This window comes from Aspergillus multicolor (assembly GCF_047715735.1).
Source record: "Aspergillus multicolor strain CBS 133.54 unplaced genomic scaffold BDW74scaffold_32, whole genome shotgun sequence".
Classification (NCBI taxonomy): domain Eukaryota; kingdom Fungi; phylum Ascomycota; class Eurotiomycetes; order Eurotiales; family Aspergillaceae; genus Aspergillus; species Aspergillus multicolor.
In genome coordinates this window covers 310675-338673 of record NW_027395983.1, presented here as the reverse complement: position 1 = coordinate 338673, position 27999 = coordinate 310675, and the positions used below count along the sequence as shown (strand labels likewise).

The 27999-nt window shown below is 53.0% G+C and overlaps 15 protein-coding genes across 15 annotated transcripts; 8 read left to right on the top strand and 7 right to left on the bottom strand.

Annotated features, from left to right (window-relative positions):
* Positions 1–1227: 1227 nt before the first annotated feature.
* On the top strand, positions 1228–3796 carry BDW74DRAFT_182101 (sodium:solute symporter family protein; the record flags this gene model as incomplete). Its single annotated transcript, XM_073730178.1, has 11 exons — positions 1228–1312; positions 1366–1429; positions 1482–1539; positions 1591–1777; positions 1826–1925; positions 1976–2059; positions 2111–2297; positions 2349–2399; positions 2459–2629; positions 2680–2998; positions 3060–3796. 11 exons carry the CDS (start codon positions 1228–1230, stop codon positions 3794–3796), a joined length of 2043 nt encoding a protein of 680 aa, XP_073579976.1.
* A 124-nt stretch (positions 3797–3920) lies between these two features.
* BDW74DRAFT_187878 (fungal specific transcription factor domain-containing protein) lies at positions 3921–5823 on the bottom strand (the record flags this gene model as incomplete). Its single annotated transcript, XM_073731596.1, has 3 exons — positions 3921–4854; positions 4914–5578; positions 5748–5823. The coding sequence occupies 3 exons, from the start codon at positions 5821–5823 to the stop codon at positions 3922–3924; spliced, it is 1674 nt and encodes a 557-aa protein (XP_073579975.1).
* A 403-nt stretch (positions 5824–6226) lies between these two features.
* BDW74DRAFT_182099 (AhpD-like protein) lies at positions 6227–6728 on the top strand (the record flags this gene model as incomplete). The annotated part of the gene is made up of 2 exons (XM_073730177.1): positions 6227–6331; positions 6408–6728. 2 exons carry the CDS (start codon positions 6227–6229, stop codon positions 6726–6728), a joined length of 426 nt encoding a protein of 141 aa, XP_073579974.1.
* A 158-nt stretch (positions 6729–6886) lies between these two features.
* Positions 6887–7771, bottom strand: BDW74DRAFT_187876 (N-acyl homoserine lactonase family protein; the record flags this gene model as incomplete). Its single annotated transcript, XM_073731595.1, has 1 exon — positions 6887–7771. One exon carries the CDS (start codon positions 7769–7771, stop codon positions 6887–6889), a length of 885 nt encoding a protein of 294 aa, XP_073579973.1.
* Positions 7772–8021: 250 nt separating this feature from the next.
* On the top strand, positions 8022–9983 carry BDW74DRAFT_170383 (flavin-containing monooxygenase; the record flags this gene model as incomplete). Its single annotated transcript, XM_073727165.1, has 5 exons — positions 8022–8569; positions 8635–8792; positions 8848–9056; positions 9102–9504; positions 9556–9983. The coding sequence occupies 5 exons, from the start codon at positions 8022–8024 to the stop codon at positions 9981–9983; spliced, it is 1746 nt and encodes a 581-aa protein (XP_073579972.1).
* Positions 9525–11029, bottom strand: BDW74DRAFT_160554 (uncharacterized protein). The gene is made up of 2 exons (XM_073725641.1): positions 10604–11029; positions 9525–10556 (listed from the first exon to the last, which is right to left on the bottom strand). The coding sequence occupies exons 1-2, from the start codon at positions 10999–11001 to the stop codon at positions 10079–10081; spliced, it is 876 nt and encodes a 291-aa protein (XP_073579971.1). The 5' UTR covers positions 11002–11029; the 3' UTR covers positions 9525–10078.
* A 1157-nt stretch (positions 11030–12186) lies between these two features.
* BDW74DRAFT_187873 (ferritin-like domain-containing protein) lies at positions 12187–13198 on the top strand (the record flags this gene model as incomplete). The annotated part of the gene is made up of 3 exons (XM_073731594.1): positions 12187–12280; positions 12330–12515; positions 12579–13198. 3 exons carry the CDS (start codon positions 12187–12189, stop codon positions 13196–13198), a joined length of 900 nt encoding a protein of 299 aa, XP_073579970.1.
* Positions 13199–13252: 54 nt separating this feature from the next.
* Positions 13253–13474, top strand: BDW74DRAFT_160551 (uncharacterized protein). The gene has a single exon (XM_073725640.1). It carries the CDS (start codon positions 13258–13260, stop codon positions 13468–13470), a length of 213 nt encoding a protein of 70 aa, XP_073579969.1. The 5' UTR covers positions 13253–13257; the 3' UTR covers positions 13471–13474.
* A 1462-nt stretch (positions 13475–14936) lies between these two features.
* On the bottom strand, positions 14937–16556 carry BDW74DRAFT_87192 (uncharacterized protein). The gene is made up of 2 exons (XM_073733951.1): positions 16326–16556; positions 14937–16276 (listed from the first exon to the last, which is right to left on the bottom strand). Exons 1-2 carry the CDS (start codon positions 16392–16394, stop codon positions 15065–15067), a joined length of 1281 nt encoding a protein of 426 aa, XP_073579968.1. The 5' UTR covers positions 16395–16556; the 3' UTR covers positions 14937–15064.
* A 728-nt stretch (positions 16557–17284) lies between these two features.
* On the top strand, positions 17285–19958 carry BDW74DRAFT_160546 (cytochrome P450). The gene is made up of 6 exons (XM_073725639.1): positions 17285–17936; positions 17991–18481; positions 18533–18677; positions 18726–19058; positions 19107–19440; positions 19494–19958. The coding sequence occupies exons 1-6, from the start codon at positions 17733–17735 to the stop codon at positions 19598–19600; spliced, it is 1614 nt and encodes a 537-aa protein (XP_073579967.1). The 5' UTR covers positions 17285–17732; the 3' UTR covers positions 19601–19958.
* A 240-nt stretch (positions 19959–20198) lies between these two features.
* On the bottom strand, positions 20199–20671 carry BDW74DRAFT_87117 (uncharacterized protein). Its single transcript, XM_073733948.1, has one exon. It carries the CDS (start codon positions 20509–20511, stop codon positions 20254–20256), a length of 258 nt encoding a protein of 85 aa, XP_073579966.1. The 5' UTR covers positions 20512–20671; the 3' UTR covers positions 20199–20253.
* On the bottom strand, positions 20563–22156 carry BDW74DRAFT_170379 (uncharacterized protein; the record flags this gene model as incomplete). The annotated part of the gene is made up of 6 exons (XM_073727164.1): positions 20563–20661; positions 20699–21079; positions 21122–21359; positions 21459–21764; positions 21821–22019; positions 22072–22156. 6 exons carry the CDS (start codon positions 22154–22156, stop codon positions 20563–20565), a joined length of 1308 nt encoding a protein of 435 aa, XP_073579965.1.
* Positions 22157–23027: 871 nt separating this feature from the next.
* Positions 23028–24957, top strand: BDW74DRAFT_170378 (sodium:solute symporter family protein; the record flags this gene model as incomplete). Its single annotated transcript, XM_073727163.1, has 6 exons — positions 23028–23452; positions 23510–23828; positions 23930–24249; positions 24300–24387; positions 24436–24623; positions 24669–24957. The coding sequence occupies 6 exons, from the start codon at positions 23028–23030 to the stop codon at positions 24955–24957; spliced, it is 1629 nt and encodes a 542-aa protein (XP_073579964.1).
* A 124-nt stretch (positions 24958–25081) lies between these two features.
* BDW74DRAFT_87151 (peroxiredoxin-like family protein) lies at positions 25082–26193 on the top strand. The gene is made up of 2 exons (XM_073733950.1): positions 25082–25303; positions 25358–26193. The coding sequence occupies exons 1-2, from the start codon at positions 25136–25138 to the stop codon at positions 25832–25834; spliced, it is 645 nt and encodes a 214-aa protein (XP_073579963.1). The 5' UTR covers positions 25082–25135; the 3' UTR covers positions 25835–26193.
* BDW74DRAFT_87109 (cytochrome P450) lies at positions 25975–27998 on the bottom strand. Its single transcript, XM_073733947.1, has 3 exons — positions 27566–27998; positions 26245–27518; positions 25975–26193 (listed from the first exon to the last, which is right to left on the bottom strand). The coding sequence occupies exons 1-3, from the start codon at positions 27632–27634 to the stop codon at positions 26031–26033; spliced, it is 1506 nt and encodes a 501-aa protein (XP_073579962.1). The 5' UTR covers positions 27635–27998; the 3' UTR covers positions 25975–26030.
* Between the last annotated feature and the right edge of the window lies 1 nt (position 27999).

The following is a 27999-nucleotide window of genomic DNA, read 5'->3' as shown; positions in this document are numbered from 1 at the left end:
AAACGTTCCTTGCGAGGAGTTCCGTGAGCTGTGGCCGGCAAAGGGCGAGGGCTGGATCAAGGGCTGGCATAGCTTTCTGCTGCAGGTTGATTGACAAGTACATTGTGAAGATATAAAGAGACCGAATACATTTCGCTTATGATTGAGTTTCCCATTATTGGTCATTGCGAAGCCCACGTACTTGGCAAGACCTATTGTAGATGAGATGCCCTGATCCCAGCGGCAGTCGATGGTGTATGCGGTGGCGGAGAGGGGCGCAGAGATCCTCCAGGGTTAGCATATCAGCATAGTCTTAGTATGATGTGTTTTTGTCCAACATTTTAGGCACACAATTCATGGTAATGATGATGTTCAGAGTCGTGATTCCTGCGGTGTTCTTGTAGTAAATCCGGCCTCTCCATAGCAGCGGGTAATATCGCAACAACCATCAGTGGGCAACATCATCAAAGAACGCTTGAAAATAAGAGTATTGTGCAGGTCCCTGTATACCTCATCAGCCTTGACCAGAACTTGCCATCACAGACGCGGTGCATGATCAGCGAGCACACCATTCTGCCTGTATAGCATCAAAGTGGGCCCCGATCGCGCCATCTCCCAGATCCAAACCCCCCGATGCCCCAATTAATTGGTCACCACCCCATTAGACTTTTGCTCGTGCACCTCTCAGTGGGTGCTTGGATCGCGTTTCTATCGGGCGAGAGACATTACTGCGCGTGAGCGTTATATTGGTCGGCGCCCCTTGGCCCGGGGCGATCAGCCATGTCGGATTGAACCAAACTATCTCTTTACCTGAGGCAACACTAGTTTTCATGTACGATCGTATCCGTCTGCCTCTCTACTTCAAAATGTCCAATATGACGGCAAGGGGGTGCGAAAGGAAGCCCACCGGGCGCTGCTGTTATTCTATGGCGTTCTGAGATACGATTGCTTGCTTGCAGGGCTGATCCTTTTGAACCAGAAGTCAAATCATCATGCCCGCCGTGCGTTATAGGGTGCATCGAAGCACCTCATCGACTGTCCTGATCAGGTCATTGTGGATCAGATCGTGCTCATTCTCTTTGATGCGGTGCTCCCCTGTCCCGAGCGCTAGGTCCTGCGTATTTAAGCATATTTTAGCCTGCCTTTCCGGGTCTGGATGGAAATCTAATACCGTCGTCTCTCTGTTCCTGATCCTTTGGTATAACTGTACCGCTCGTCGGAAGCCCAGTTCCTCAGCGACATCTTGTCATGGCAGATACAACAGTCCAGCCGCCGCTGTCCCAGGCGGTTGGCTACATTGTCGTCGTCCTTATTGGCGCCATCATTGCCTTGGGTGAGTTATCTCTCTTTCATCATCAAAGCTCAACGCTGACGAGAGAATACTAGTGATGATGTTGGTCACCAAAGTCCTCAAGAAGACCACTGGGGAAGACAACAAAAAGACCGAAATGTCCGCTTCCACCCCTTTCACTTTGTCCGTTATTTGTACTGACCTCGAGCAGGTTTATGACTGCAAATCGCACTGTTCGGACTGGCCTCACTGCCTCTGCTGTCATATCGGTTCGTGCTATATATTTTCTTCAACCAGGCCTCATCTGACCAATGTCCCAGTCCTGGCTATGGTCGACGCAGCTGCTCGGTTCATCCTTCACCGGCTACGACTACGGTGTCTCTGGTCCCTTCTGGTTTGCTGCTGGCTGTAGCCCGATGATCGTCTTCTTCGCTGTTGTGGGAATCTCCTGCAAGCGAAAGATCCCAGAAGCCCATACCTCACTTGAAGTCGTTCGTATTCGATATGGTATGTCTTGCGCCACTGTCCAGCACTTCATTCGACTAATGTGTCTAGGTCATATCGCGCATATTGTCTTTATGGTTCTATGCTTAGTGAACAATATCTTTGCCAGCGCCAACATGCTCCTGGGCGCATCGGCTGTGATATCGGCGATGTATGCTCCCTTGACAGCTCTGGATCGATCAATGTCACTAACTCTAGAAGCACCGGTATGCATATTATCGCTGCCACATTCCTATTGCCGGTCGGCGTCACTGTCTACACCTTTGTTGGCGGAATCAAAGCAACGTAAGTTCACTCGGTGCTCTCTCTGGCAAAATGCTAAACCATGCCCTGCAGTTTCCTTACCGACTACTTCCACACGACAATCATCCTGATCATTGCCTGCTACTTCTCTGTCAAGGCGTTCCAGTCCGACCAGATCGGCTCTGTTGGCAATCTGTACGAGCTGCTCAAAGCCGCAGCCGTGCGGCACCCGGTGTCAGGGAACCAAGATGGGACGTATTTGACAATGACCTCCAAGGACGTAAGAGGGTCTACTACGTCCAGTCACCATCCAAATATTAACCTCGACTAGGGCATTCTCTTCGGCATTCTGCACACCTGCTCCAACTTCGGTCTGGTGATTGTAAGCCAACCCCAACCCTGTTACTATCCTTGAATGGCACGACGGACTAATCCTCGTAGATGGACACCAGCTACTTCATTAAGGCATTCTCAGCATCTCCCAAGGCCGTTGTTCCGGGATATGCCATCGGCGGTGCCATGTACTTTTCTATCCCCTGGGCTTTAGGTACGGTAATGAGTTCGGTTGCCCTCGGACTGGAGAACCAGCCCAACTTTCCCACTTATCCTCGAGTGAGTAAACTTGCGATCCCATTTAAAAGTGCCCACTAACATGGCCATAGCGAATGACTTCCTCTGAGGTTAGCAGTGGGCTGGTTCTTCCCTATGCCGCCATGACTATCGCTGGCAAGGGAGGCGCCGCTGCAGTCCTGTTAATGATCTTCATGGCTGTCACGTCTACTTTGTCCGCACAAGTCATCGCCGTCAGCTCTATCCTCAGTTTCGACGTCTATCGTGAGTACTTCAAGCGCACGGCGACAGACCGTGATGTTATCCGTTCCAGCCATCTCGGTGTCATCTTCTTCGCGGCATTCTGTGCTGGGTTCAGCACCATGCTGCACTATGTCGGCGTCGACCTGGGCTGGACTCTGTACATGCTTGGTAAGATTCCTTTAATCAAGTGTGAATTAACTTTACATCGGCTGATCATAAGCATTTTTAGGCGTGGTGACTTGCCCCGGCATCTTCCCCATGGTCTTTACTGTTCTCTGGCGCCGACAGAGCAAAGCAGCCGCCATCCTGTCGCCCATCTTAGGGCTAGCAACGGGCCTTGCTGTCTGGCTGACCACTGCCGGTCATTTCGGAGGCGAAGTCACGGTCGCAACCACCGGCCAAGTCTTACCCTGTGTATACGGCACGGTCGCATCGGCCTTCTCGCCCATCCTATACTCGGTCGTGATTACACTCGTGCGCCCGCAAGACTTCGACTGGAACGAATTCAAGAAGGAGAAACTTTCCCTGGAAAAGGTTGAGAGTGACCTAACGACTGCCCACCACGAGTCCCGTCCCGGTACTGCAACAAGCAGCATCGAAGACGGCGGCGTGCGCAGTGCTGCTGTAGACGCACAGGAACTCAAGCGATGGGGTCGCATCGCCGCATTCTGCGCAGCAGCAACATTCTTAGGCCACTGGGTGTTATGGCCACTCCCCATGTACGGCTCGCACTATGTGTTTGGAAAGGGGTTCTACATTGCCTGGGTGGTTGTCGGAATTGTCTGGCTGTGGGCTACTACATTCCTCGCTACGCTTTATACTATCTTTGATGGTGGTTACCAGCAAATTTTGCAGGTTTATCGCGGCCTCCGTGGTAAGAAGGTTTCGACTGATGCTCGAAAGAACCAAGGAGGATCGGTGGACGGTTCGGTGGAAGACGTGCAGGGCAAGCAAGAGAAGGTTTGATCAAACTAGTAAACCTGAAGACTATTGATAATAATCTAGACGATGCCTAGGTAGTATAAACTAGGATGAGCTAATATAACACACGAGGTTGTAACGATCTGACGCATTTCGACTCACCATCATCGTTAAGGCATGAGCTGAAAGGCAGTCGAATCATCAAAAGTCCAGTCGAATAATAAACTTTCAAATGCCAGCCTATCTATCATGCTTGCGTCCTGCTGATACGAAGCCACTTCATGCTGGGCAAGCTCTAGGCCCAATAGATCTAGATTAGGGCAAAAGCTCGATGGGAATGGAAAGAGCTTGACGGTATGGTGTTGAGACACTTCGCCATCAATCACGTCCGTTCCGAAGGGACCCTGGGGATCAGGAACTGACTTGCCCTGTTGCGACTGCTGTTGACTATTGAGATGTGACTCTGCTCGTAGCTTTGCAATCTTCCGCAACACCATATCGCATCCTCCGTACTTCAACCGCAGCTGCCGCAAGACCGTGCAAATGTGCTCCATATGCCGGTCCCGCTGACCGTCCTTCTCAGGGGAACAGGGACGATAAAAGATCTGAGGAATTGCCGCAAGCATGAGCAAGAACCCGTGGATTGAGCCGAGACGAGCGGCATCGTCGTGATGGTAGACTTCCTCGTAGAGTCGGACCATGCACGATGACGCCGCAATGGTGGTAGGCGAGACTTGCGCGCGGTGCCCATGGCTGTCGGTCGTTTCCTGGCGAAGGACCACGAAGATAACCACAGCCAAATATAGAATCCACAGTTCGCTGGTGGCTTTGTTGTATAGCTTGCGAAATCCTCCCGCGTCGTGGAGATGGAACTGTAAGGGGACGTTTTGGTACCAGGTGATGAGAGACGCGACAGTTTCCGATAATGGGCACATCTCTCTCTCAATCACGCACCGAAGTACAGATATTAGGCGGGTCGAATAGACGAAGATACGCACGGTATCGCTACTGGCAGAGGACAGTTGCGGTTGTTCGACGTTTTGATGCTTCGATTGGATGAGACACGGCCGTCCCCAGCAAGCGGCCTGGAGGACATCACTGTTCTAAACTTTATCAGCATGTATACATACGGGAGAGTAGAGGCTTAGGTTGGCGCGTTTACCATCAAATGCCACCACAGCAGTCGACAGTTGTCCGAATCCTGGAGGGAGGCGTACGTCGACTCCTGATGCAACCCCATCTGCAACGCCAGTCGCATGGCCATGCCACCCCAGTGCCACGGACCGTCTAAGCTAATGATAGATGGCGACCGGAAGCTCCAGCAGGCCATGATGGTGATGGCCTTGAGCAGCGTGATAGGATCCCTCCCGTCATCTGAATACACCATTTCCTTCGCCTTCTGGTACAGCGAGCACGGAAGCCGCAGATCATGAATGGTGGAGATCCGCCGGGCAAGGTTTCCGGCTAGCAGTAATGTAGTCTCTAACATCGGGGGTGCGTTGTGATAAATCCGGGTGGTGTCGATAAATGGATACCAATGATGGAAGGTGTGTGCAAACGAGTCCAACAGTGCCATGCGCAAGGGCTCCTCCATGGAATCTGTTAGGATTGTCGGGGAGATACTGCGCAGGAAGGCCTCGGTTCGTCTCCCATTGTTCAATGCCGGGGCCTCGGGGCTATTCGAAGGGATCCCATCGAACAGCACCGAGTCCGAGGCGATGAAGCTCGGGCGGCCCGGTTCCTCGTCCAAGGGCTCTTCCCTACTAGAAGGATTCGGGGGCTCAGCAGATATCACAGGCAGTGGATATTCAACTGGCCTGCTGTCAGCTGCTGCGGGGGCAGATCCACCGGCCTTGGTGCGTCGGCCTCGACGTCGTCTACGTAGAGTCAGTCTACTGTCGTTAGATGGAAATAGGAAGGGAAGGCCCACATGCAAACATGCTTCATTCGACGACAATTGCTACACACATTGTCGGGCGACTGTTGCAGATCGCACCTGACCTGTGCATGTCAGCTACTGTTGATACGAGCCACCGGTATTGAGTCCACAATACCTTGCGCTTGTGGCACATGGTGCAGATGACGCGTGCTCGCAGTTGAGGACTCGGTATATCCATTCTGAGCCAGTTCCACTTTGACTCTATGCCGAAGATGATGGAGAGTGAGATTGAGATTGAGACACGAATGGAACAGTCTACCCCATGGGATGGCGAGTACCGACTGCCGAGATGAGGCCACTGAGCCGAATCTGCCCGCATGGTGGATTCTCCTGAGAGCGATTGTCATTGGCTGAGATGTCCTCGAGTGTGAGTGATCCACTGGTCGGCAGTCGGTTGTTTAGGACCGAAGATGCATAAGTCGATGCATAACACATAAACTCCTTGCCCCGGAATATAAAAGCATTGTCAAAGCTTACCAAGGTGTACATATTGTAGGCTACACACACGTCTCTTACAAGCGAGACCTCACCGCAGAATGTCTTCCAGCAGCGAGGATGACAACAAACTGCTTGTTGGTGTCCAGATGATGCAAAAGTACTTCGGGGCGGGCTTGCTCGCCGACCTCCAAGCAAAAAGCGCCGTACGTTCTCACATGCGCTGCTTCATACCGACCTCTCTCAAGCACAACATCCAGCTAACTTATCATGCATCTCCAGAGGAACGACATGTTCACCACCGCTGGCCAGGAATACATTGCCGAAGTGTGCTTCTCCAGCTATGCACGGCCCGGTCTTTCGTTTCGAGAGCGCTGCCTGATGAACATTGCCATGCTGGCGGCGCTCAATCGAGGGCCTGAACTACGGATCCATATCAGGGCCGCTATACATACCGGGTTGAATGAAGAGGAGGTTTGTGAGGCCTGCCGACATGCCATGGTCTACTGCGGAGTACCTGCTGGGCGCGATGCGCTGGGAATAGCAAGTGAAGTCTTTGAGACCGTTGGAGCCGGTTCGCAGGCCAAATCGTCCAAGATCTAGGGCTTAGAGAAGCTAGGGTTACATATCATAGGAGTAACCAATATGAGCTCGAAAGCTGGGTAATGGTAGCCGTACAGTTGCATATATGTCAACATTGTTCACAGTCTTCTTTGAGCATGCACTATGGTAGAAAACTGCCCAATGTTTCAGTCATCGCCTCAATTGGGCTTATACGCCCTTCTTTCAGCGAGGATCTGCGGTGTATTCACATCATGACTCGGCGCCACCACAACATCACTCTGAGTAGCAAACTCCTTGATCAACTTCAGACTCCTAAGGGCTGCTTCTGGGTCAGAGTTAATGCCATCTGGCTCCTCCTTATCTAACAGGTCGAGGCCATAGACTGCATCGCCAGTAAGAAAATATGTTACGTTCGCATCGTTTTCACCATCTTCATGGACAACCAGCGATATATGCCCCGGGACATGGCCGGGTGTGTCCACAGCGACAATCTTTGCATCGGCCGTCAAGGGATAACAGTGAGTCCAGGGTCCGACCGCATGATCTTTTGACTCCAGAATCTTCGGTGCAAAGTTCTGCGGCCAGTGCTCGGGAAGACAACCTTCTAGAATGGCGTAGAGGGGATTTTTCCCAAACACCTCCCACTGCGCAGGACTAATGTAGATCGGAACATTGGGAGCAGCTGCATGGAGCTCCTGCAGCCCACCGGCATGGTCACTATGTAGGTGGCTAAGCACGATCATCTGGAGGCTTTCCGACTGAACTCCATGGGTACGCAGCAGGGACAAGACACTTTCATTCTCGGCGACGGTGTACCTTGCCAGCGAGTTGGCCACAAAGTTCCATCGTGAAAAATACCCCGGCTCGTTACAGCGAGGGGACTGCCCGGTATCGAAGAGAATGGGGCCATCGGGGTGGTCGATCAGGAAGACTCCGATTGGGAGCGGTTCAATCCAGGTCCAGTCGAGCAGAGATCGAAAACGGCGAACAAGCATGTGCGAGCCAACAGGCTGGGAGCGCATCTGCTGGCGGATCCTCACGGTGCCCGTGGACAGAAAGGTAATGGGGGGCTTGTCCGACATCGTGTCGAGCACTCGGTTCATTGTAGGGCCGTCTTGTTAGAGTAGAGACCAAGCGAGAGATGAATTTTCGGATTGCCAGGATTGAACAAAAGGAAATTCCAGAAATTTGGAGTCTCGGTAGTCGGCACTCGGTGATGGAGTCGAAACTATAGTACCGACGCCCCAGGTTATCCCCATCCGGGGTCTACACCCCATAAAGCACTCTACACTCCTCACTCCGCAAGGGTGATTCATCTATCATCACTTTGCAATGGCAGCCACACGATTGTCGCAACTGGCCCTTCAACTGGCACCCAACATAACCACTCCGAACAACAGTACAACGCCCACTGAGCCCTACAGCATCCCCGACACGCCGCTCGGCAGCACTCGTCATGTCCGAATCGTCAGCATTGGCGCAGGGGCCAGCGGCATTAATATGATTCGGACCCTCCGGAAGCATCTCCACGACTTCGAACATGTCGTCTACGAAAAGAACCCCAGCGTTGGCGGCACCTGGTACGAGAACCGCTATCCGGGCTGCGCATGCGACGTCCCCTCGCACAATTACCAGTTCTCCTGGCGCCAGAACCCCGAGTGGTCGAGCTTCTTCTCGCCCGCCTCTGAGATCCAGGACTATCTGCTCAAGGCCTGTGAGGAGGAAGGGCTCGCTTCCGCTATCAAACTACAGCATACCGTTGCGGGGGCTCACTGGGATGAAGGCAGAGGCATCTGGGAACTGAGAGTTCAGAATCAGGCCCAGGGCAAGGTCTTCACTGATTACTGCCATTTCTTGCTGGATGGGAGTGGGATCTTGAAGTTCGTCGTCTTTGCTCCTCATACAATGATCCTGCTTGTCGAGCTCCAGTCTAACCAGTCCACAGCAATTGGAAGTGGCCAGATATCCCAGGACTTCACGATTTCCAGGGTCAGCTTGTCCATAGCGCTAATTGGCCACAGGAGCTTCAGTACGCAGGCAAGAAGGTCGCTGTCATCGGCAATGGCTCGTCAGGAATTCAGATTGTTCCTGCAATGCAACCTGGTACGTCGCTTGACTGTAACCGTCTTCGCTGAGCAGTATACTGATGAGTCTTCAGATGTCAAACAGCTGGTTCATGTCATCCGATCCCCAACCTGGATCACCCCGTCCAGGCTTGATCTCATGAACAGCGAGCTAGCCGACATTGAGATCGGTCCCGATGGCAAGTTCACTGCCAATCAAACCAAAAGGTTTGCCACAGATCCAGTGCTGTATCGTAAGTTTATCAAAGCAACCGAGGAGCGTGTCAATGGCAATTTCCCGATTGTAAGTAGATCACCCCATAGATCCGCTGTGCTGACCTCGGAATAGGTGATCAATGGGAGTCCGATTGCTACGGCCGCCGTTGGGGTGTTGCGAGCAGGCATGGAGGAGGCATTAAACCACAACCAGAGGCTCTGCAATGCTCTAATACCTGATTTCCCTGTGGGCTGCCGGCGGTTGACCCCAGGGGTGGGCTACCTGCCAGCACTCACCAAGCCAAATGTCCGTACGGTGACCGAGCGCATCAAGCGAATCCTCCCGGAAGGCCTGGAACTGGACACTGGAGAGATAATCAGAGTCGGCATCATCATTTGTGCCACAGGCTTCGATGTTTCCTTCCGTCCCCGGTTCCCCATTGTTGGGAGGAAGGGTAACTTGCAGGATCTATGGGCCGACTCGTTGCCACAGGCTTATATGTCGTGCTGTGTGCCTCATCTCCCAAACTACTTTAGTGAGTCTTCTGTTCCTAGTGTTCATCGCAGATCTACTGACTCCATGATAGTGTTCCTTGGACCCGGAGCCCCCATTGGGCATGGCAGCGTCCTGACTATTACCGAGCAGATCGCCAAATACATCACACGAATCATCCAAAAATGCCAGACAGAGCGAGTCAGAGTGATTTCAGTCACCGAGTCCGCAAATGCAGAGTTCAACGAGCATATCCAAACATTCATGCCGGGCACTGCCTACGCCGGGGGTTGTCGGTCATGGTACAAGAACGGGACGGCCGATGGACCCGTCACGGCCTTGCATCCCGGTAGTCGGATCCATTTCCTGCACATGCTGGAGCGATTCCGGGGGGAGGACTTTGAATATGTCCATGAGAGTCCAGCGAGAAATCGGTTTGCATATCTTGGGAATGGCTTTTCGACGAAGGAGTTGGGGGGAGAGGATCCGACGTGGTATCTTGACCGGCCGGATGAGCTTTAGGCGGAGCATCCCTGCAGTTAAGAACTATCAGAGTGTCGATTAGCAGAGATCGAGCCATCTTCTTATCATACCAAAGGTGGAGATACGCGGCCAGTTCAATTATCACTTAAGCTGTACCAGCGCCGCTTTAGCATAAGCTGTTGTTGAAATCGGAGCTCATTCTCCCTTTCAAGGTTCCTTATTACCACCCTGAATGGCAGCTCAGCAGACCGCAGGGCCCATTGCTTCACCCTCAACCCATCGACCATCATACAGTCAAGAAGCTGCACCGCAAAATCCGCCACTCGAAGCCCCAGCAGTGGCTCTAATCGAGGCATCGCATCAATGCCGGTACAACACACCCAGAAGGGGCCAAACAATACATGCAAGCTCCGTAGGCCAGGCATTCTCTTCAACACGGCACTTGCCCGCTTCCATGTTGGCAGTTCAGAATCTGAGAAGGGAACATAGAGTCGGAGACTTCGAATTGAGGAGAGTCTAATTGGGATCATGGCTTGCGGGAGTCTATTCAATGTGCGGTGGCTGAGGTGGAAAGTATTCTTCTCAAAGATGAACTGGATAACTTCGGTATATCTAAATCATTAGCCACGTTAGTAAAACAAATGGGAATGTATCCTTACATGCGTCGGCAGCTGGCCAGTAGCCCTATCGCCGAGTATTGCTTGTCGCTGTCCACACAAGGGGGTCTTTCGCTGTCAACATGACCAAAGATTGCATCACAGCTGTCATAATTATTGATCTCCGTGCTGTTTGCGACTCGACACCGGCTGACATGCACCTTGCCCTCTTTCCTCCAGATATGCAGATTCGAGCCGCATAAGACATCCACATAGACGATCTCCCTGACCTCACGGGGCAACCTGAAGAACCACGCCTGGCCCTGACTCTCCGTTCTCCTATACGTATCATTGGGTCCCGAAATAGTCAGCGAGCGACGATGACGAGAACTGAAGGACCTTGGTGTCTGTTGTTCTCTGTACTCCGCAATAGGCCTCGCCATCTGCTCGAGCTTGTTCATCGTCTTCCTCTGCAGTAATCCGTTGCGGAGTCCTGTCCGGATCTCGCTCGGGCCACAAATGATATATAGGCAGATCCTCTGCCATGTGGTGAGCGGGGAATTCATTATATGCGCCTATTCTTTAGATATATTCATCTGTCGATGAGTGAGATGGGAAGGTGCGACCGTTCGCCAAGTGATGCCTACGCAGCCACCCCCGCCTGCCTCCAAGGGCATCGGCCACTGGTAAATGCACAGCCTCGTGTCTGGAGTAATATAATATTGTGGCGCCTGCTAATCCTTGTTGATTTCGCGGGTAACTACGGGGACGTGCTTGCCGTCTGGCATCAAGAACTGTTCTTGACCCTGCATTCGCTGTAGACAGGAGACACCACGGCAAGCTCAGTGAATCCCAAGCGCCTCCGGCAAGTTCATCGATCGGTGGCTATACTATGTCCGCAGAGCGCAAGGAACACTGTCTTTAACTACGGGGTAGGTATAGAACGAACAATCCTGTCCGTCTTCTAATGATGGTTTTTATCACTCATCCCGGTCGCATACCTCCAAGTTTTACATCTCTCGGAGAGTAGAGGCGCCATCTTGCTGTTTGTCTTTCACGGCCACTACTCCATCACCCTGAGAGCTACTGTCTTGTTTTTCATCAACCTCTTACACAGCCTGAGATGCACGATACCGGGAACGAGGCCTTCCGATTCGCTACAGTGGTTTCTAGACCTGCATATGACGTCCCGCGGAGCTTATCGAGCTCGAATACAAGCATCTTAAATGAACCGTGCCCCTTGATCCAAGAAATGGACCCTGCTGTCGGTCGATCAATGGATAGATATATCATGGTGGAGCTGCTCGCTCTCGTTCGTTTACTCTGCAATTCGATTGGTCCCAGTGCAGCTTAACCCCGGGAGCGCCAACTTCCGAGCGGCTGCAAATTGCGGGGGAGACGCTGATTAGTCTGCGGAAGGTATACCCCTGCGGTTTATTGAAAAGTCTAGATACACCATGCGAGGATTCTCAGCGGAAAAGCAACTCCCGGGAGCGAGAACGAGAGATGAGCTTGAGTCTAGATGGTGATGTCAGAGGTTAACAGCACCGTATATAATCAGTACTTGATCCCAAGCTCTATCAGCCACTGCACTTCAGCCTTCTACCTCTCTTCAGTGATCTAAATCAAACATATTTTCCAACAACATGAAGCTCACTTCGATTGCCCTTGCTGGTGTTGCCTTGCAGCTCGCTCACGCCAGCCCTGTCAACAAGCGTGCTGATGGAGGTGTCACCGATGGTATGCTGGTTTAGAACTTTGCAAGTACCAATGCTGATTACCATGACAGCCGACATCCTCAACTATGCCCTCACCCTTGAGCATCTCGAGGCCACCTTCTACGAGCAGGGTCTGAAGAACTACACCAAGCAGGATTTTCTCGATGCCGGCATGACCGAGACCTTATACAACAACATCATGTCCGTCGCCATGGACGAGAAGGCCCATGAGGACTTCCTCACCCAAGCCCTGACCCGTACGTTGCTTTCAACCAACATCATATCCTCTAGGGATCAAGCTAATACTAACACATCAACAGAGGCAGGAGCGAAGCCCGTCGAACGCTGCACCTACGCCTTCCCCTCGACCGACGTCAAGTCCTTCCTCGCCCTAGGCAACATCCTCGAAGGTGTCGGGGTCAGTGCCTACCTCGGCGCCGCGGCCTCCATCATGGACAAGACCTACCTCACTGCGGCCGGTAGCATCCTCACAGTAGAGGCCCGACACAGCGCCTACCTCCGCGCTGCCCTGGGCGAGTCCCCTTCTCCCCAGCCCTTCGACAACCCGCTCGACTTCAACGAGGTGTACACCCTTGCCTCGCCCTTCATTGCTTCATGCCCCTCGAGCAATGCGGCCCTTCCCGTCAAGGCCTTCCCAAGTCTGACTATGAGCAACATGGGTGCTGTTTCTGCTGGCCAACAGGTTGAGCTCACTGCAGGCGAGGGATTTGACAGCATGAACACAACCGATGTCCACGCAGCATTCATTACCGTGACTGGTCCCGTCTGGGCCAAGGCCATGTCCGCCGGTGAGGGCAAGTGGACTATCACTGTGCCTATGGGCGTAGCCGGACAGAGCTACGTGGTTCTCACGAACGGGGACAAGCAGGCGACGGACGACAACATCGTGGCAGGCCCTGCTATTATCGAGGTAAACTGAGTACGCTGTCAAGAATCTACTTCCAGATGAGTCCTAACTGTTTGATATAGGTGAGCCCAATGCGCATGTCAATGTCAATGTCGACGTCCGGTAGTGCGATGCCCACTCCCACTATGTCCTGGGCTATGGGCGCTGGCTCGGGCTCGATGGCTTCCATGACTGCGTCTCCTACCTCGTCTACGCCTGTGTTTACTGGAGCTGCGGACTCAATGACTGTGAGCGTTGGTGGTGTTTTCGGTGCCCTTGTTGCTGTTGCTGGGTTCTTTCTGTAGGGATTTTTTTAGGTTGGGAGTTGTTGATATGTTTCATCTTTGGTGATATACCGGTATGTATCTACTAATAAGTCTGCTGTCTTCATTGTTGTACTGCATAGTATATAATCTTGTCTACCGGTACCATATGCTTCGAATTCGATTCATTGTTCTACGTACAACGAAAAGTTATCAAGTTCGTTTATGAGCTCGACGGTCATTCGGAAGCAAAGCCTGTAGCCGTTGATTACGATTGAGGTGTACAATAGATCACAGAGTCCCCTCCCAATTGCAGTCAACGCAGTTGGATACGGTGATTGAGATATATGCGCATTCCCAGTGCACCAACACTCGGACATGGAATCCCAACGGCAGTGCTTCCATGGGCTTAGGGCCCCGATTTTCTGGAACCCATGGCAAACTGAGCCTATCAAGAAGTAACCTTCGTGGTTGGCTAGGCAAAGAGCAGTTCGCCACCATGAGGCCACCAACATATCGAAAACAAGTTTGCGCACCAGGCCACCAGTTTATCATCTTCTGTGTTTGCTTTAGGTTCTGGATAGGGAGGTGAGGCCGACAAACGTTCCGAGAGGCAGGGGTGCCATGAGATAAGACACCAATGCCTTGTATCAAACATCTCGATGCAGACTAGCGTTAGAGCCGCCGCTAGTCCTGTGGTAGTGACATCACCTTGACTCCTGGGCTCCACGGCTGTCTGACACGTAGATAATGTTGGGAAACCATTGGCCGCGGACCGTTGGCTGCACGCATGGATGTCGTGCAAGTGCAGCCGTATCAATGTGATGGCGGACCAGGGGAAACGAGCGACAATGCATGGTGCCTACCGCCTCCTCCGCTCCCGAGATATCCAGCAGATGACCGGCAGCTTGATCAAGGGCTAGAATGAGGTCACCGATTGTGATTCGGTCCAGGGCGACAGAATGGGGGCCATGTGTCAGTGTCAACAATCAACATGGCACAGCACGCACCCAACATCCCGGTCAAGCGAGATAGGCGAGGTGTGGGAGATCATTTATTGTTCGATGAGCAGATAACCATCCGATTCCATTGATGCGATTCATTTATTCCGTTGATATAGCCACCGATGCAGGCTGCTGCGCCGGAAGAGATAAGGCGCCCCAGTTTCGGGGCTGCAGGGATTATCGTCAAACAAGCGTTGAGAAATGCGAACGCTGGCGAACGGACTGCGCGGGCCGGGCCACAATGCTTCCGTTGCATCGGAAGGAAGGAAGCGAACTGCATTATCCTGATTGAGAAGGGGGGTCAGGTCATCCTGGGTCAGCCCCTGGAGGTCTGCCTCGGATCTCTGCTCTCTTATCACACCAGTCAGCCTCACTAACACCCCTGCAGTTCGGACTGTGATGCCGCACGCCTCCGTTCAGAATTTCGAGGGTTTCAAGTCGTTTGCTAATGGTCTGATTGTATGTAATCTCTCCCGGGAGAGGGTTGGGGTTGAATTGTTACGAGGGGTAGATAGTGCGAGTTGTCCTTCGAAGTTAATTCCATTCAGAAAGAGATGCAGAGCCCGTCTGCTGGCCTCAATAATTTAGCTAATCGTAAGAACATGATCGATGCGTGTAATCTATGGTATCTGTCACGTCTGGATGCCTACAATATCCGACGCCCAGAGGATCGACCCCAGGCGCTCTGGGCCGAGGAGTTGGGAAATTTCTTTGACCAGTCGACTGCCCCAGTCGCCCATCCACCATCGGTCGCGGAGGTGGTGCAGCACCGCGCAGTAGTGGGCAAAGATGATGAGGGCCAGTGGTCGCATCTCGCGGACCAGGTCCAGGTATCGAGAAGAGAGGCGGAAGAGCCAGCGCAGGGCGATCATGGTCGGTTCGCCCCCTTTGCTGAGCATCTCCAAGGATCGATCAAGTTTGGTAATGGCGTCATCATAAACTGCCGCCTCATGCGAGGCGTCCTTCTTCGCAGTGGCGTTGTTAAGGTTGCGCATGGAGAGGATGGTCAGGGTGTAGGTGCTGGGCAGCTGGTGGTAGGGGTCACTGCGGGTAAACAAGCCATTGAGTTCGCCCTTTTCGACAACTTCAATCATCTCTGCGTTCGATGACAATCTTCGGACGCAGCTGAACATGTTGAGCAGCTTCTGTAGGGCCGGAGACGCCGTCGACAGGGATGCGGGGTCGTTTTTCTGATGCGCACTGAGGCGAAACCCGTCTTCGGCCAGCGAAGCAGAGGCCAGGGTGCACATGAACAGAATGCTGGCCGTCGAAAAGGCCGCATCGGATCTGGATTGCGAAAGCCGGTCGTCCATGGGAGGAAACCGGTCGACGGCCTGGGAGTAGTGCCTGTCGACGTCTTCGAAATGGGCCTTTCGTTCTGCTGATCCGGTCCCGTTCGCGATGGCAAGTTGCATCGCCGATAGAGCGAGCGTGCTATGATGGAGAGCCGGACAGTTGCCCGACTCGCGTTGGATGATGGCCTGCCATGAATGGTCCTTGCTCTTGCTGTGCGTCAGGGATCGCTCCGTCGAGGCGCGCCAGTTGTCCGCCAGCCGCATATCGCCCGGCCGTGATTCGTCGACGTGACACGTCTCTGGCGTCTCGGCACGCTCATCACTCTTGGAGTCGGAGGAGGCGCTGGATTCCGTGGACTGGGAAGAGGTAGAACTAGCGTTGGACGGGCGGTGGTGGATGGAGGGAGGAGACGGGGAGGAGTAGAGGGGGGAGTCGAAGGGAGCCGCTGGCTTGGGCCTGTAAGGGGCTTGCTTTTGCTTCTGGTCACGGTAGCGACAGGAAATGCGCTGTGACTTGCACTCGTCGCACTGCGGTCGCGCTTTGGAGCACTAGATTGGTTAGTATCACACTCAACAGGAGCAATCAAAGAGCGAATACCTCCATCTGGCCCTCGACACAGGGAGCGCATTCGATCGGAGCCTTGCGAAGTCGTCGCTGAACAGGCATCGCAGCAGCTGGAGCAGTCGCGACGGGGTCTGGCCTGCGGTCTAAGCAGGCATCGACATGGTCTTAAAAGGGGATCATGTCTCGACCGTGGTCAGGGTTGAGAATCACAGGGACTGGAATTGGAAACTGGAACTGGAAACCACATTCAACGATGCAACATGTCGAGACTGAAAGGTCTTGGGAATTGGAATTCCAGCAGGGCCAGCAGGAAAGGAGGTGCAATGCCCAGGACGCTGATCAGTGGGACCACGCCCAAAGGAGTAAGACACTCGCCTTGCCACGCAGCGCTTAATTGACATAATACGATTGCCAGGCCCAGGCTTCCATGGTTCACGGCTCTAAAATCTGTCCAGGGGGAGGGACTGGGCCGCTGCTTGGCCGGGGGCGACCGAGCGTCGTCCGGTGGTGGGAGCCATGCATGGCGCAGGGACACATCCGATCCCTGCGCGACAGGTCAAGTGGAAAGGCAAACAGGTTCGTTCCGTAGAGATGGACAAACAGTTTGCTTTTTATGATTGTAGGATGTTTATACGGTCGCACAAGGCCGTTGTGGATGCCACTGAGCGACATCCCTGTCTCCGATCGGATCGAACTGCGTAACATCGGAGATGCGATCGATAGACGATGCTAGCGAGACAAGCGAAGGGCGAACTGTCGAATTCCCAGCAAGGTTTTGTGACAAATTGGGTGGCGTGCACTATTGGCAGAATACGACAGCGAGACCCATCCAGCCCAGAGTGTCGGGGTGAGCCCTAACCCAACACGGGAAATGCACCGCTTTGGGGACAGTTACCACCAATTACACTCTACACTGGCGGTAGTGGAGCATTCTGCAGCTCCCAATGACGAGTTTTTGCTGGAACTCAAAACAATCTGGCTGTCCGCAGTGTCCGGTGCACCCGGGCTGGCCATGCCGTATGCCATGGAACGTGGCGCCCATGCTCTCCCTCCTGGCGAACTCTGCGCAGCTCGCTTGCAGCTCCGGCAGCTTCTCAACCTTGTTGCAGTCTTTAATTGTCCGCGGGGCCTGCTGCCATTGGCCTGGCCGCTATCTCTGCTACGAGATCCAACCTTGGTTTGCCCAGGGCCAGGGGGAAGCTGGAACCATCCCATTCCCACCATCCCACCGTTGCACCTGGCAATTGCAGTTTTAACCATTACCTTTCGATCTCATGGCATTTGACTTCTCGCACTCCATAATCGCCAATTGTTAATTTTAGACAAAGGACCATGAGGCCAGCTCCGGGTATTTGAGCCCAGCACGGCCCCAACTGGCGATGATCCTCCACAGATCGACGTCGTACACAGATCTTCTATCCTCTTTGGGGACCAGCAACCATGCTGCTGGACGTCAATGTCTCTCTTTTGTCTGTCTCCGGCCTCCTGTGCACCCTCCTTTGCGTCATCGTCAAGCTGTTCGAGACCTCTCCGGTCCCCAAGGACATCCCATGGATTCTCAAGAAGCAGAACTTCCTGCGCCGCGCCACCGAGCGCTTCATCGGTGTTAACCCCATTAGCTTTATTCAAGAGGGATATGAGAAGGTAGGCGTTGCACTTCACTGTACTTATCCTCTGTAATGCTGACACTATGACTAGTACTCCAAGAACCAGCAGCCCTTTGTCATGCCCAGCGTCAACGAGGGCGACGAGGTGGTCCTGCCCAAAGAGCACTCCAACCTGGTCCTCTTTGCCAAAGAGTCCGAGTACAGCTTCAAGGCCCACATCTCCGAGTTCTTCCAGCTCAAGTACACCAGCTGGCCGCTTGCCTTCGCCGAAAAGTACGACTACTTCGTCAAGCTCGTCAGCAAAGACCTGACCGACACCCTCAAGTCCGATGCCGTCGCCGAGGCCCTTGCCACCGAAGCCCGCGCCTGTCTCTCGGATATCTGGGGGGAGGACGAGGCGAACTGGGCGGAGGTCTCGCTGTATGCTGCTATGGAAAAGTCCGCTGCTCGGCTGGTCAATGTCCTGGCCATTGGACCGGGGAATAGCCATGATACGAGTCTGCTCAATGCCATGACCAACTGTTCCAATGCCATTGTCCTGGGGTCCAATGTCATCAAAGCTTTTCCTTCCTTTTTACATTGGTACGCTCTCCGGTCCAAATGTTCTGAGGCCGTCTATACTAACCAGCTCAGTATCGTTGGCCCCATCGTCGGTCTCGTCAATCGGTGGCAAGAGCATGTCTTCCATACTCGGATGAAGCCTCTCATCGAAGCCAGGATCAAGGAGCAGCGTGAGGCACCCGATCAGGCTGCGCTGCAGGCAAAACTCAAGGCCAACGTAAGACTCCTATCTTCGGTTCATCCGACATTGCTAATGTAAGTCCAGGGCAACCTTCTCGACATGCTCATCAACACTGGACTCCGCAGCAAGTGGCCGGTCGAGGTCGACACAATGTGGCTGGCGTATCGCATCTTCATGATTAACTTCCCTGGCGTCCATACCAGCGGCATCTCGGCCACCAGTGCTCTGCTCGACATCCTCAGTTACTCCGGTGAAGAGAACCTGATCAGCCTGCTCCATGACGAAGTCTCAAGGATCGCAGCCGGATCTTCTGGCAAATGGACTGCCGCCGAGTTAGAGCAAGCCTCCCTACTTGACAGTGCCATCAAGGAGAGTCTCCGGTTCAACGGCATCAACGCTCTTTCCCCAACCCGAATGGTACACTCCTTCCCATTCTCTATCCCATCCTTACCTAACCTCAGTCAGGTCGTCGCACCAAAAGGCGCCACACTCCCTAACGGTCTCTTCCTGCCCTACGGCACCAAGGTCGGCATCCCCCAATACGCCGTCCACCGCGACAGCGACCTCTATTCCAACCCGGACGAATACAATCCCTACCGCTTCTACCAACCCACCGCCACTCCTTCCCAGCTCCGCGAGAACTCCATGACGAACACCAGCGAGTCGTACGTGGTCTTCGGACACGGGCGTCGCCAATGTCCCGGCCGATGGATATTCTCACACATGTTCAAGCTGCTCATCGCCGAGATGCTGCTCAAATACGAAATCAAACCCTTCCCTACACGGCCTAAGATTCACCGTGAGTACTCGCTCTCTCCAAAGTCGTCGACATCACTAACACTGGCACTGCAGGTTGGGGACGCTTCCAACTACCGCCCCTGTCGACGAAACTGACCGTTCGACGCAGAAAAGACACTGCATCTCCATCTCTCGCTTCCTCTCCTCTCTCTCTTGCTTAGACTTTAGCAGTCGAAGCACCTTCCGTTCTCTGTACCTATTCCGTTTCCTTTTTGTTCCCTCATTGCATTGTCCAGCGATCTTTGTATAGATATACCTAATGAGCCTGTCTTGGCTATGATACCATGGGAGGCTATGTTGTTACCATTAGTTTATGCGAACAATCCAGCGGTTGTTGAGATCTCTTAATGATTAGTATCAGCATATCTTTGTGTCTCTGAGGAAGAGTTTCGATTATATCCAGTCTCTGTACTTATGCTTGATAAGTGGGTGGACGGAGTCGGTGCAGATATATATATATCCTTCCTCTCCCGTGCCGGAAAGCCGCCACTGCACTACCTAGCAAGGGTTTTATCCGCTTCCATCAAGTTCCGACCGGTAAAATATGTACGTCGGCTCTGATATATGATAGGTGAAGCCTTGGAAGCCGTGAGTAGACAACTCCTGGGTTGTTGTGTACAATCTCCAAACATGGAATGCTCATTAGAACGTGGGAGCCCTTGCCTGCCCACTGCAGCTGCGGCACCTCGACTCCGCGGAAATATTCAATAGTTATACAATTCTATACTTGGTAATGTAAGAACTTAGACAAAATCCAGCCAGGGTTTAGCGCGTAACAACCCTGTCAATGCAGGAGATCGACTATCAGCATTGCCTAGTCCAGGCCGATGTGCAGTCTCGGACTCGGAGCTTTCCTTGTCGATCGCCCATGCCACATGGAGTAGTCAAAGAAGCAAGCAGAAGAGACCCACCGATTAAGCAATCGGAATCCCGGGCCGGGGCTGGGGTAGGGACTGATAGACGGCACTACTCCGTATAGAGATTCAGATCCATACCAGTGCTGAAGTTGTTGCTGAGGAAGGACACGTCTGAAAAGAGCGGAGGATAAGACGATAAATCTGAGGACCTTCATGTTGTAGCATAGAATTCTATCGCGAATGACTAACTGGCAGAAGGCAAAGTATCAACCGATCGAGGTACCATCAGCCCTCCACCTGTACTTGGCCCCTGGATGGTCACTGCTCAGTCTGCCCTCGCGCGAAAAGTCCATCCCTAGATAGTCCTCTCGCGTTGTTCGTCCTAATAGGATCCCAGAAGACCCCCCTTGACTTCAATTCAGGAATCAGGTATCTAATCACATCTTCCAGATCTCCCGGACCGACTGCGTAGGAGATATTGAAGCCATCCACATCAGTCTCCGTAATCCATTTTTCGAGAATATATGCCACTGTCTTTACAGAGCCAATGGCACGAGGATGCGGACCACCCAGAGCGAGCTCCTGAGCAACTCGCTTCTTCGTCCACTTGATCCCCTCGCTCCCTGGTATGGTAGCCCTCCAGCTGGAGACAACACTCTGGATGGCACCAGGGCCAGTGAACTCAAAGTTGTCATCATCCGCATATTGGCCGAGATCTGCGCCCGTCCAGTCACCGGAGAGTGCCAAAGAGCCATCGAAATCCGCGTATGTTAGATACTCGTCCTATTTTAATTGAGCCAGCTCATCGGTCTCGTCGACGATTACTAGCATGCCGACGATGAGCTTCAGGCCATTCAAGTCGCGGCCTTGCTCGAGCGCTGTTACTCGGATCTCCTGGACGCTTTTCTTGACTGACTCGGTATGCATTTCGGGCAGGAACATGGCCTCTGCATGTCTGGTCGCGAATGACTCTCCCGCTTTACTCGCCCCTGCTTGAAAGATGAACGGGGTTCGCTGTCTCGATGGCTCGATAAGGTGAGGACCGGCAACGTTGAAGTACTTTCTGCATTGAAATCAGTCATGTTTATGGTGTAGATACTGCGCAAACACAACTTAGCCCTTGTGATTGATCCGCCGAACGCGATCGGGGCGCGTTTATGACTTCGAGTCATTGTCAAGAACGACAGCATCGGCGCGCCAGGATCCCTCGAGCAGCTTGTAGACAACCTCAAGAAATTCATCTGCAATCTGGTAGCGCTCGTCATGAGGTATCGCTTGCTCGAGGCCTAGGTTCCTGGCCGCGCTCTCGAGATAGCTTGTCACAACGTTCCATGCCACTCGACCATTGGTCAAATGGTCCAAGGTCGCGTATCTCCTAGCAAGCAGAAAGGGTGATTCATATGTTGTTGAGGCTGTAACCCCATATGACAGCGATTTGGTGACGGCCGCCATGGCAGCAATTGGCAGGCTAACAGAGTATCAGCGTCTTATCTATTGAATGAGTCGAGGGGGTGGATGGCTCACGATTGATCAGAAATAGGAAACTGGGCAGCTCCTGGGAGGACCTCGCGGATGTTGCCTGGCCCGTTGTAGACGTTGTATATACCGAGCATGTCTGCTATAAACAAAGCATGGAAGTTGCCATCGAGCAGCTTTGCCAGCTCAATCCAGTAGTTGATTTCCTTGTACCGGTGGGTTTGGTTTCTGGGGTGTCTCCATAGTCCTGTATTAAACCATCAGCATCCGTCAATTTGTGGTCGTAGTACTTTACTCACCAGGCGCAACATGGGTTGGGCTGCTCATGGAGAAGGCGTTGAGAACCCATTCCTTTGGGGCGGCTGATTGGGTTGTGCTGCCCATCTTTGCGTGTCCTAGCTTGCTATTCTTGCAGAGCAGGTGGGCCACTGGGAGTTTCAGTCAACGATTATAATCCCTTCCTTTCGAGAGAGGGTTACCCTGTGGATTCATAGAGGAGGTCGTTCCCCTCTACCCCAAGAACCCCCAGTGACGTGATTGTGCCAAGGTATAGGGAAGCCAGGGCTGGAGCAACGGGGGTACTCCAAAAGGATTTCGCGTTCCAGAGAAAGCAGCGAGATTCGCCGCTCACTCTGCATGGGATTGGGCCGCTTGATGTTCCAACATAACTCAAATCTGCCTGGAGCAAAGATATTGGAGACTACAGATGGCGAATTCATATCCATTATCACATCACAGGCGGCGTTGGGTTGCTGTAAGCCACTCAACGCCTTCGGATAAGGCACATATTGGGATATGATACAATATTTGAGCACCATGAGTTGATGGTTAAGGAGACTAGCGAGCGTCGGAGTTGATTGACCTGCTCTTGACTAGCCATGTATATTTCCATGCCTCTGAATAAGTCAGAAGGAAAAGAGATAAATACCCATAGCCAAAGTAAGCAGTAAAGACTGCATCTTCAAACCGCCTCGTTATTCTATAAGTTCCGCCTATCATGAGCGACACAGCGAGTCTCGCGCCGCCCCTATCCCAAGGGTTTGGCTATGGTGTAGTCTCGGCTTGGGCGTTGCTTTTACCGTAGGTGAGTCGGACCCATTGCAGCGAGTTCGAGCACGTTGTATATTAACCTCTCGTCGTTAGGCATGGCTCTCACCACCAGAGCGCTGAAGGTATTTGGCGAGGATAGTCATACAACAGAGACGTAAGGCAGGAGGCATTTTGCCATTGATATGGAGCTGACGCCTCTAGCTTCATGGTCGCAAACCGAAAGGTCGGGACAGGATTGACTGCGTCCGCGGTAATATCGTCCTGGACCTTCACCTCAGCTCTTCTTGGGGCGCCTTATCTGACCTACTGGCACGGAGTTGCGCTGCTAATCTGGTGGGCGAATGGTCAAAGCGTCATGATCTGCTGCTTTGCCTCTCTGGCAATCCAAGCCAAGCTCAAAGCTCCCAATGCGCACACCCTCCTCGAGCTGATCCGTGTCCGCTACGGCCCTTCGGCGCATATCTTGTGGATCGTCATGGCTCTCATCAACAACATCTTCAATTTCACGTCTATGCTGGTAGGAGCATCGACAGCCGTTTCTGCTCTGACGGGCATTAATGTGTATGCATGCACCTATCTCCTGCCGTTGGGGATCGTCGTCTATACGTACTGGGGCGGATTAAGAGCGACGTTCTTGACGGACTATATCCACACCTTTATTATCATGATCATCCTTGTTTGATTCAGCTTGAAGGTGTTGGTTGCTGCAGAGATCGGGTCGATCACCGCACTCGATGACATGGTCAGATCTCTTCCTCAGGAAGGAACAGTAGACGGAAACCATGCAGGATCATATTTGTCAATGACAAGCAATGAGTCGTTATTCTTTGGGATCATTCACATCGTTGCCAACTTCGGCATCATTTTCATGGACACCGGTTTCTGGCAGAAGGGGTTTTCTGCCGATGTCGCAGCAGCAGTGCCGGGATACATTATTGGAGGCAACGCATACTTTGTGATTCCTTTCATATTCGGGACGATTGTCGGGCTCGGTAAGTGGTCATCAGTGTCCTTTCTCGACTGTTTGACCATCTGACCATCTGTCCAGGTGCCCTCGTCTTGGAACAAACCCCAATATGGCCAACGTATCCTCGCCGTATGACGTAGGCCGAGGTCTCTGGTGGATTGGTGCTGCCCTACACGGCGTCGCCGGTAGCAGGTAAAGGAGGGGCTGCGGCCATTTTATTAATCCTGTTCATGGCCTGCACCAGTGTCGCGTCTGCCCAGCTCATTGCTGTTAGTTCGATCATCTCCTTCGACGCCTACGGCGGATACTTCAACAAGAAACCCACCGATCGAGAACTGATCCGATGGTCGCATCTCGGCGTAGGCGGGTGTGCTCTCTTCGTCTCCACCTTTGCGACTGTGCTGCATAAGGGCGGAGTCGATCTGAACTGGCTGCTCTATATGATCGGCATTGTCATCTGGTGAGCTCGACCGGCCTTTGAGATCTGTCCGTCGTCGCTAACGCTGTCAGTCCTGGAACGTTCCCGACCTGTTTTGCCATGCTATGGAAGAAGCAGTCCCGAGTGGCAGCCATTGTGTCTCATGTTGTCGGAATGGCGGTAGGATTCATCATCTGATTTACAACGGCCTGGTCGCTGTACGGCGAGGTCAGCATCACCACGACCGGAAAGACGTTACCCTGCATGTACGCCTGTCTCACATCGATGTTTGTCCCCTTGCCGGTGGCCGTCGCACTGTCGTATCTGAAGCCCTCCAACTTCGACTGGAACGAGTTCCTCAAGATTGAAAGAGTCAGCGACAAAGAGGATGGAGCGACTCGCTTCGACCGTGGGGCGTATTTTAGCCCAGAGCGAATCTAGTACATGAAGCGCATGTCAAGGATCGCTGCCATCTGGGCCGTGGCCACGTTTTTTGGGCAGATCGTACTCTGGCCGCTGCCAATGTACGGGACCAAGACGGTCATGTCCAGGGGACTGTTCGTAGCTTGGGTCGTTGTCGGCCTGATTTGGCTGTTCATCACGTTGTTTGTCGCCAAATTCTATCCTCTTGTCGATGGAAGACTGCAGCAGATCTGGCAGGTCTTCACAGCGATACGGCGGTCGAGTAAGGATGACAGCGAGGTTGACGGGGTGGTCGAGGTCGAGGTCAAGGCTGAGGTGAAGAGGTGAAGATGCATGGCCTCGTATTGGACAGACAGATAAAGTTTCAGCGCAGGTTGTTTCCCTTTCTGTCAGTATTAGTCATTCTATAAATACTTTCCCCTCCCTCTGGTGCGCATCTTGTCCATCTGCGTCATCGCAGTTCCACCTCCACATTCCACAATTTCATCAACAGCACCAGAGCAAAATGGGCAGCGACAACGAGGCTGCAGATGAGTTACCTTCGGTTGAGGCTCAGGATCAGATTAATGAATACAAGCTCCTCGACCGCGAAGGCAAGGAGCTGCCCTTCCGCGACATTTACAATACAACCGACCGGACGCTGGTCATCTTCGTTCGCCATTTCTTCTGTGGAGTTTGTTCCACCACCCTTGGTCTCAAATCATAGACTATGATTAACCGTGCATAGAGCTGTCAAGAATACCTTCAACGTCTATCAGACACCATAACGCCCGAGGTCCTGTCCGGTCTACCCAGCACATCCATCGCTATAGTCGGCTGTGGGGACCCCAGCCTGATTGACTACTATGCAGAATCTACTCACTGTCCGTACCCAATGTACTGTGATCCATCGCGCAAGCTCTACGACACCCTGGGCATGATCACCGGCTGGGAAGTCGGTCCCCAACCCAGCTACATCTCCAAGGGCATTCCTCGGTTGGCGGTGGAAGGCATCTGGGAGGGTCTGAAGCACATCTGGAGCGGAAAGACGTTCAAAGCAGGCCCGGGCGAGCAGCAAGGCGGCGAGTTTCTTTTTGAGCGAGCTGAGGATGGCGAAAAACGCGTCACTTGGTGCCATCGTATGCAGCGTTCGTGGGGACATACCGAGATAACGGACCTGGTCGATATTATTCACGGGCGCAAGGTGGACGAGCCTTCCTCATAAGATAGAACGGAAGCCCGCGGAAATGGATAATTTCGTTTTGTGTTTGATTTTATTGTTGTTGCGTTCACACTAACAGATTGAGAACATACCATTGGGAATATGACTCTTTGTCTATACCTCGACTCCTCTATCATACATCTAGGGTAGCCTGTCGATCTATGCCACACCTAACTCTAGTCGAAGTTGCGCCCTGCCCTTACTGACTGTCGACCGGGGTGAGACGGATGAGCAACGGAGCGTAATCCCACACAGTGAATATTCTCGCACTCGCTCTCCACTGCTCAATATCCGACACTGCTTCAATGTCAAAGTTGTAGAGCAGCTTGCACATAATCAGTCGGCTGACGAGCTGTGCCATCCTATACATAGTAAGTAAGCGAACGATGGTACGACAGTTGGTGAAGACATACTCTTGCCCAATGCAGTTTCGCTGGCCAAACGAAAATGGCTGATACGCTGCGCGGTTGTCTTTGGAAAACTCAGGGTCCGATCCCTCCAACCACCGTTCAGGGCAGAACAAGTCGGGTTCGTGAAAGTTGGCAGAGTACCGCGTAGACGCAAGAATAGTGACATAGACCCTCGTTCTCCCGGGAACCCAGCGGCCTGTTATCATCGCCCCTTGACGAGGTACAGCGCGAGGAAGAGCCCCAGGCGCTGGAGGATGCAACCGCATGGATTCCTTGATGCAGGCGTCTAGGTACAGGAGCTTTGTGATAGACGTGAAAGCTATATCGGACGTCTGTTTGAAAGCAGATCGAATCTCGTCGGTAAGACGTCTTAGAGCTGCGCTGTCGGTCAATAGAGACGCCGTCAAGGCCGCCAGGAGCGAGCTCGTTGTTTCCGTCCCGGCGAGCATGATCAGATGGGCATTCGCGCGGATATCACGGTCGCTCAGGTCAGTCCTCCTGCTTTCTCGAAAAGCGAGGCCAATGAGATCCGGCCCATGACTTCTATCGCTCAGAAGCCGCTTGTCGATGCGATCATTTGACGGTTTGAAGAACGCCCTCCGCGCTGGCCGGGATAGCGGAAGAAGGACATGCATAAGGACGATCCTCGTCAAGGTCAGATCAGCGAGCGCCGCCAGACTCGTAGCAAGCTTCGCCAGCGCAGCTTGAGTATCAGCCCACCGAGTGTGAGAGCCTGTTTCGAGCAAACCCAGCGACTCGCCATATTGCAGATGGCCAACCATGTCGAACATAATGTGATAGAAGAACCGTGAGATATCCACGGGGGCTTTCTGCGTCTGGCGTATTCTCTCCATGGCAAGATCGGTGTATTTGACGTAGAGTGGTTCTTGTTCGCCCAGCGCTCGTCGTGAAAAGGCAGGGGCGTAGGCTCGGCGAACACGAAGATGCTCGTCGTCAGTGCTTGTGAGAAACGAAGGGCGATTGTCTTCATCTTCGAATTGCTCGAAGAGACCGGGATCGCGCTGCATCCCTGACGGATGACCTGGCAGATTACCGTAGATGTCATTCCATGCCCGAGAGTCAGCATAGCTCAGCTCGTCAGGGGCAACTCTGACCACCGGACCATATCTCTCATGAAGCCGATGTGCCCAGATCGCCGACTTTCCGATCATAGTTACGTAGGTGATTGGAAGCCGAGATGCCGCTGCATATCTGGGTCCGGGGTATGCCTTGAGCGGGTGGAAGTAAAGATTGTACACCGCAGCGGCAAGGTAGGACTGCGCATGTCAGGCATGAATGAGATAAAAGTCCGGGGAAAACTGACCGAAATCACAGCGATGGCTGAAGTGAGTACAACACGGGGTGTGTCGAACAGCTCTAGATTCAACACCATGATGGCTTAGAAGCTGGCAGTTGCTTGTGATAACAACTACATCGAGTCGGGGCCATGCACCTATAAGTTGTCTATCAATCTGTCGGCTTCTGGCGCTCGGCATAACTTACTCCAAGTGCAGAAACCTGCAGTTTGCTTTTTGATGAAGAGCTAATGCAAGTCAGTTCCACAGCAGCAAACACCGGCTGACAACTCGGCCTCAGCCAGCCCTAGCCTGGACTCTGCACAACCGATCAGCTGCCCTTGCTCTGTGCGACCAACCTCGGGGCAGAAGAAGCTGAGCATTTCGGCGTTCTATTCCGTCATTGGAGGCGTATCAGAAGGCTCTATCCTATCATCCAGAGTATTTGTGGTGTCTCGCTGAT

What these genes read in the sequence shown, in the direction of transcription:
- BDW74DRAFT_160546 (XM_073725639.1), top strand. Translation starts at nt 17,733, where the DNA reads ATGCTGCTGGACGTCAATGTCTCTCTTTTGTCTGTCTCCGGCCTCCTG. An exon ending in TTTCCTTCCTTTTTACATTG is followed by an intron (nt 18,482 to 18,532) that starts GTACGCTCTCCG and finishes TAACCAGCTCAG; the next exon opens with TATCGTTGGCCCCATCGTCG. An exon ending in AGGCAAAACTCAAGGCCAAC is followed by an intron (nt 18,678 to 18,725) that starts GTAAGACTCCTA and finishes ATGTAAGTCCAG; the next exon opens with GGCAACCTTCTCGACATGCT.
- BDW74DRAFT_87109 (XM_073733947.1), bottom strand. Translation starts at nt 27,634, where the DNA reads ATGGTGTTGAATCTAGAGCTGTTCGACACACCCCGTGTTGTACTCACT. An exon ending in CAGCCATCGCTGTGATTTCG is followed by an intron (nt 27,519 to 27,565) that starts GTCAGTTTTCCC and finishes TGACATGCGCAG; the next exon opens with TCCTACCTTGCCGCTGCGGT. An exon ending in CGAAACTGCATTGGGCAAGA is followed by an intron (nt 26,194 to 26,244) that starts GTATGTCTTCAC and finishes TACTATGTATAG; the next exon opens with GATGGCACAGCTCGTCAGCC.
- BDW74DRAFT_87192 (XM_073733951.1), bottom strand. Translation starts at nt 16,394, where the DNA reads ATGCCTGTTCAGCGACGACTTCGCAAGGCTCCGATCGAATGCGCTCCC. An exon ending in GTGTCGAGGGCCAGATGGAG is followed by an intron (nt 16,277 to 16,325) that starts GTATTCGCTCTT and finishes TAACCAATCTAG; the next exon opens with TGCTCCAAAGCGCGACCGCA.
- BDW74DRAFT_160551 (XM_073725640.1), top strand. Translation starts at nt 13,258, where the DNA reads ATGCGCATGTCAATGTCAATGTCGACGTCCGGTAGTGCGATGCCCACT.
- BDW74DRAFT_160554 (XM_073725641.1), bottom strand. Translation starts at nt 11,001, where the DNA reads ATGAACAAGCTCGAGCAGATGGCGAGGCCTATTGCGGAGTACAGAGAA. An exon ending in CTGGCCAGCTGCCGACGCAT is followed by an intron (nt 10,557 to 10,603) that starts GTAAGGATACAT and finishes CTAATGATTTAG; the next exon opens with ATATACCGAAGTTATCCAGT.
- BDW74DRAFT_87117 (XM_073733948.1), bottom strand. Translation starts at nt 20,511, where the DNA reads ATGAAGGTCCTCAGATTTATCGTCTTATCCTCCGCTCTTTTCAGACGT.
- BDW74DRAFT_87151 (XM_073733950.1), top strand. Translation starts at nt 25,136, where the DNA reads ATGGGCAGCGACAACGAGGCTGCAGATGAGTTACCTTCGGTTGAGGCT. An exon ending in TTCGCCATTTCTTCTGTGGA is followed by an intron (nt 25,304 to 25,357) that starts GTTTGTTCCACC and finishes AACCGTGCATAG; the next exon opens with AGCTGTCAAGAATACCTTCA.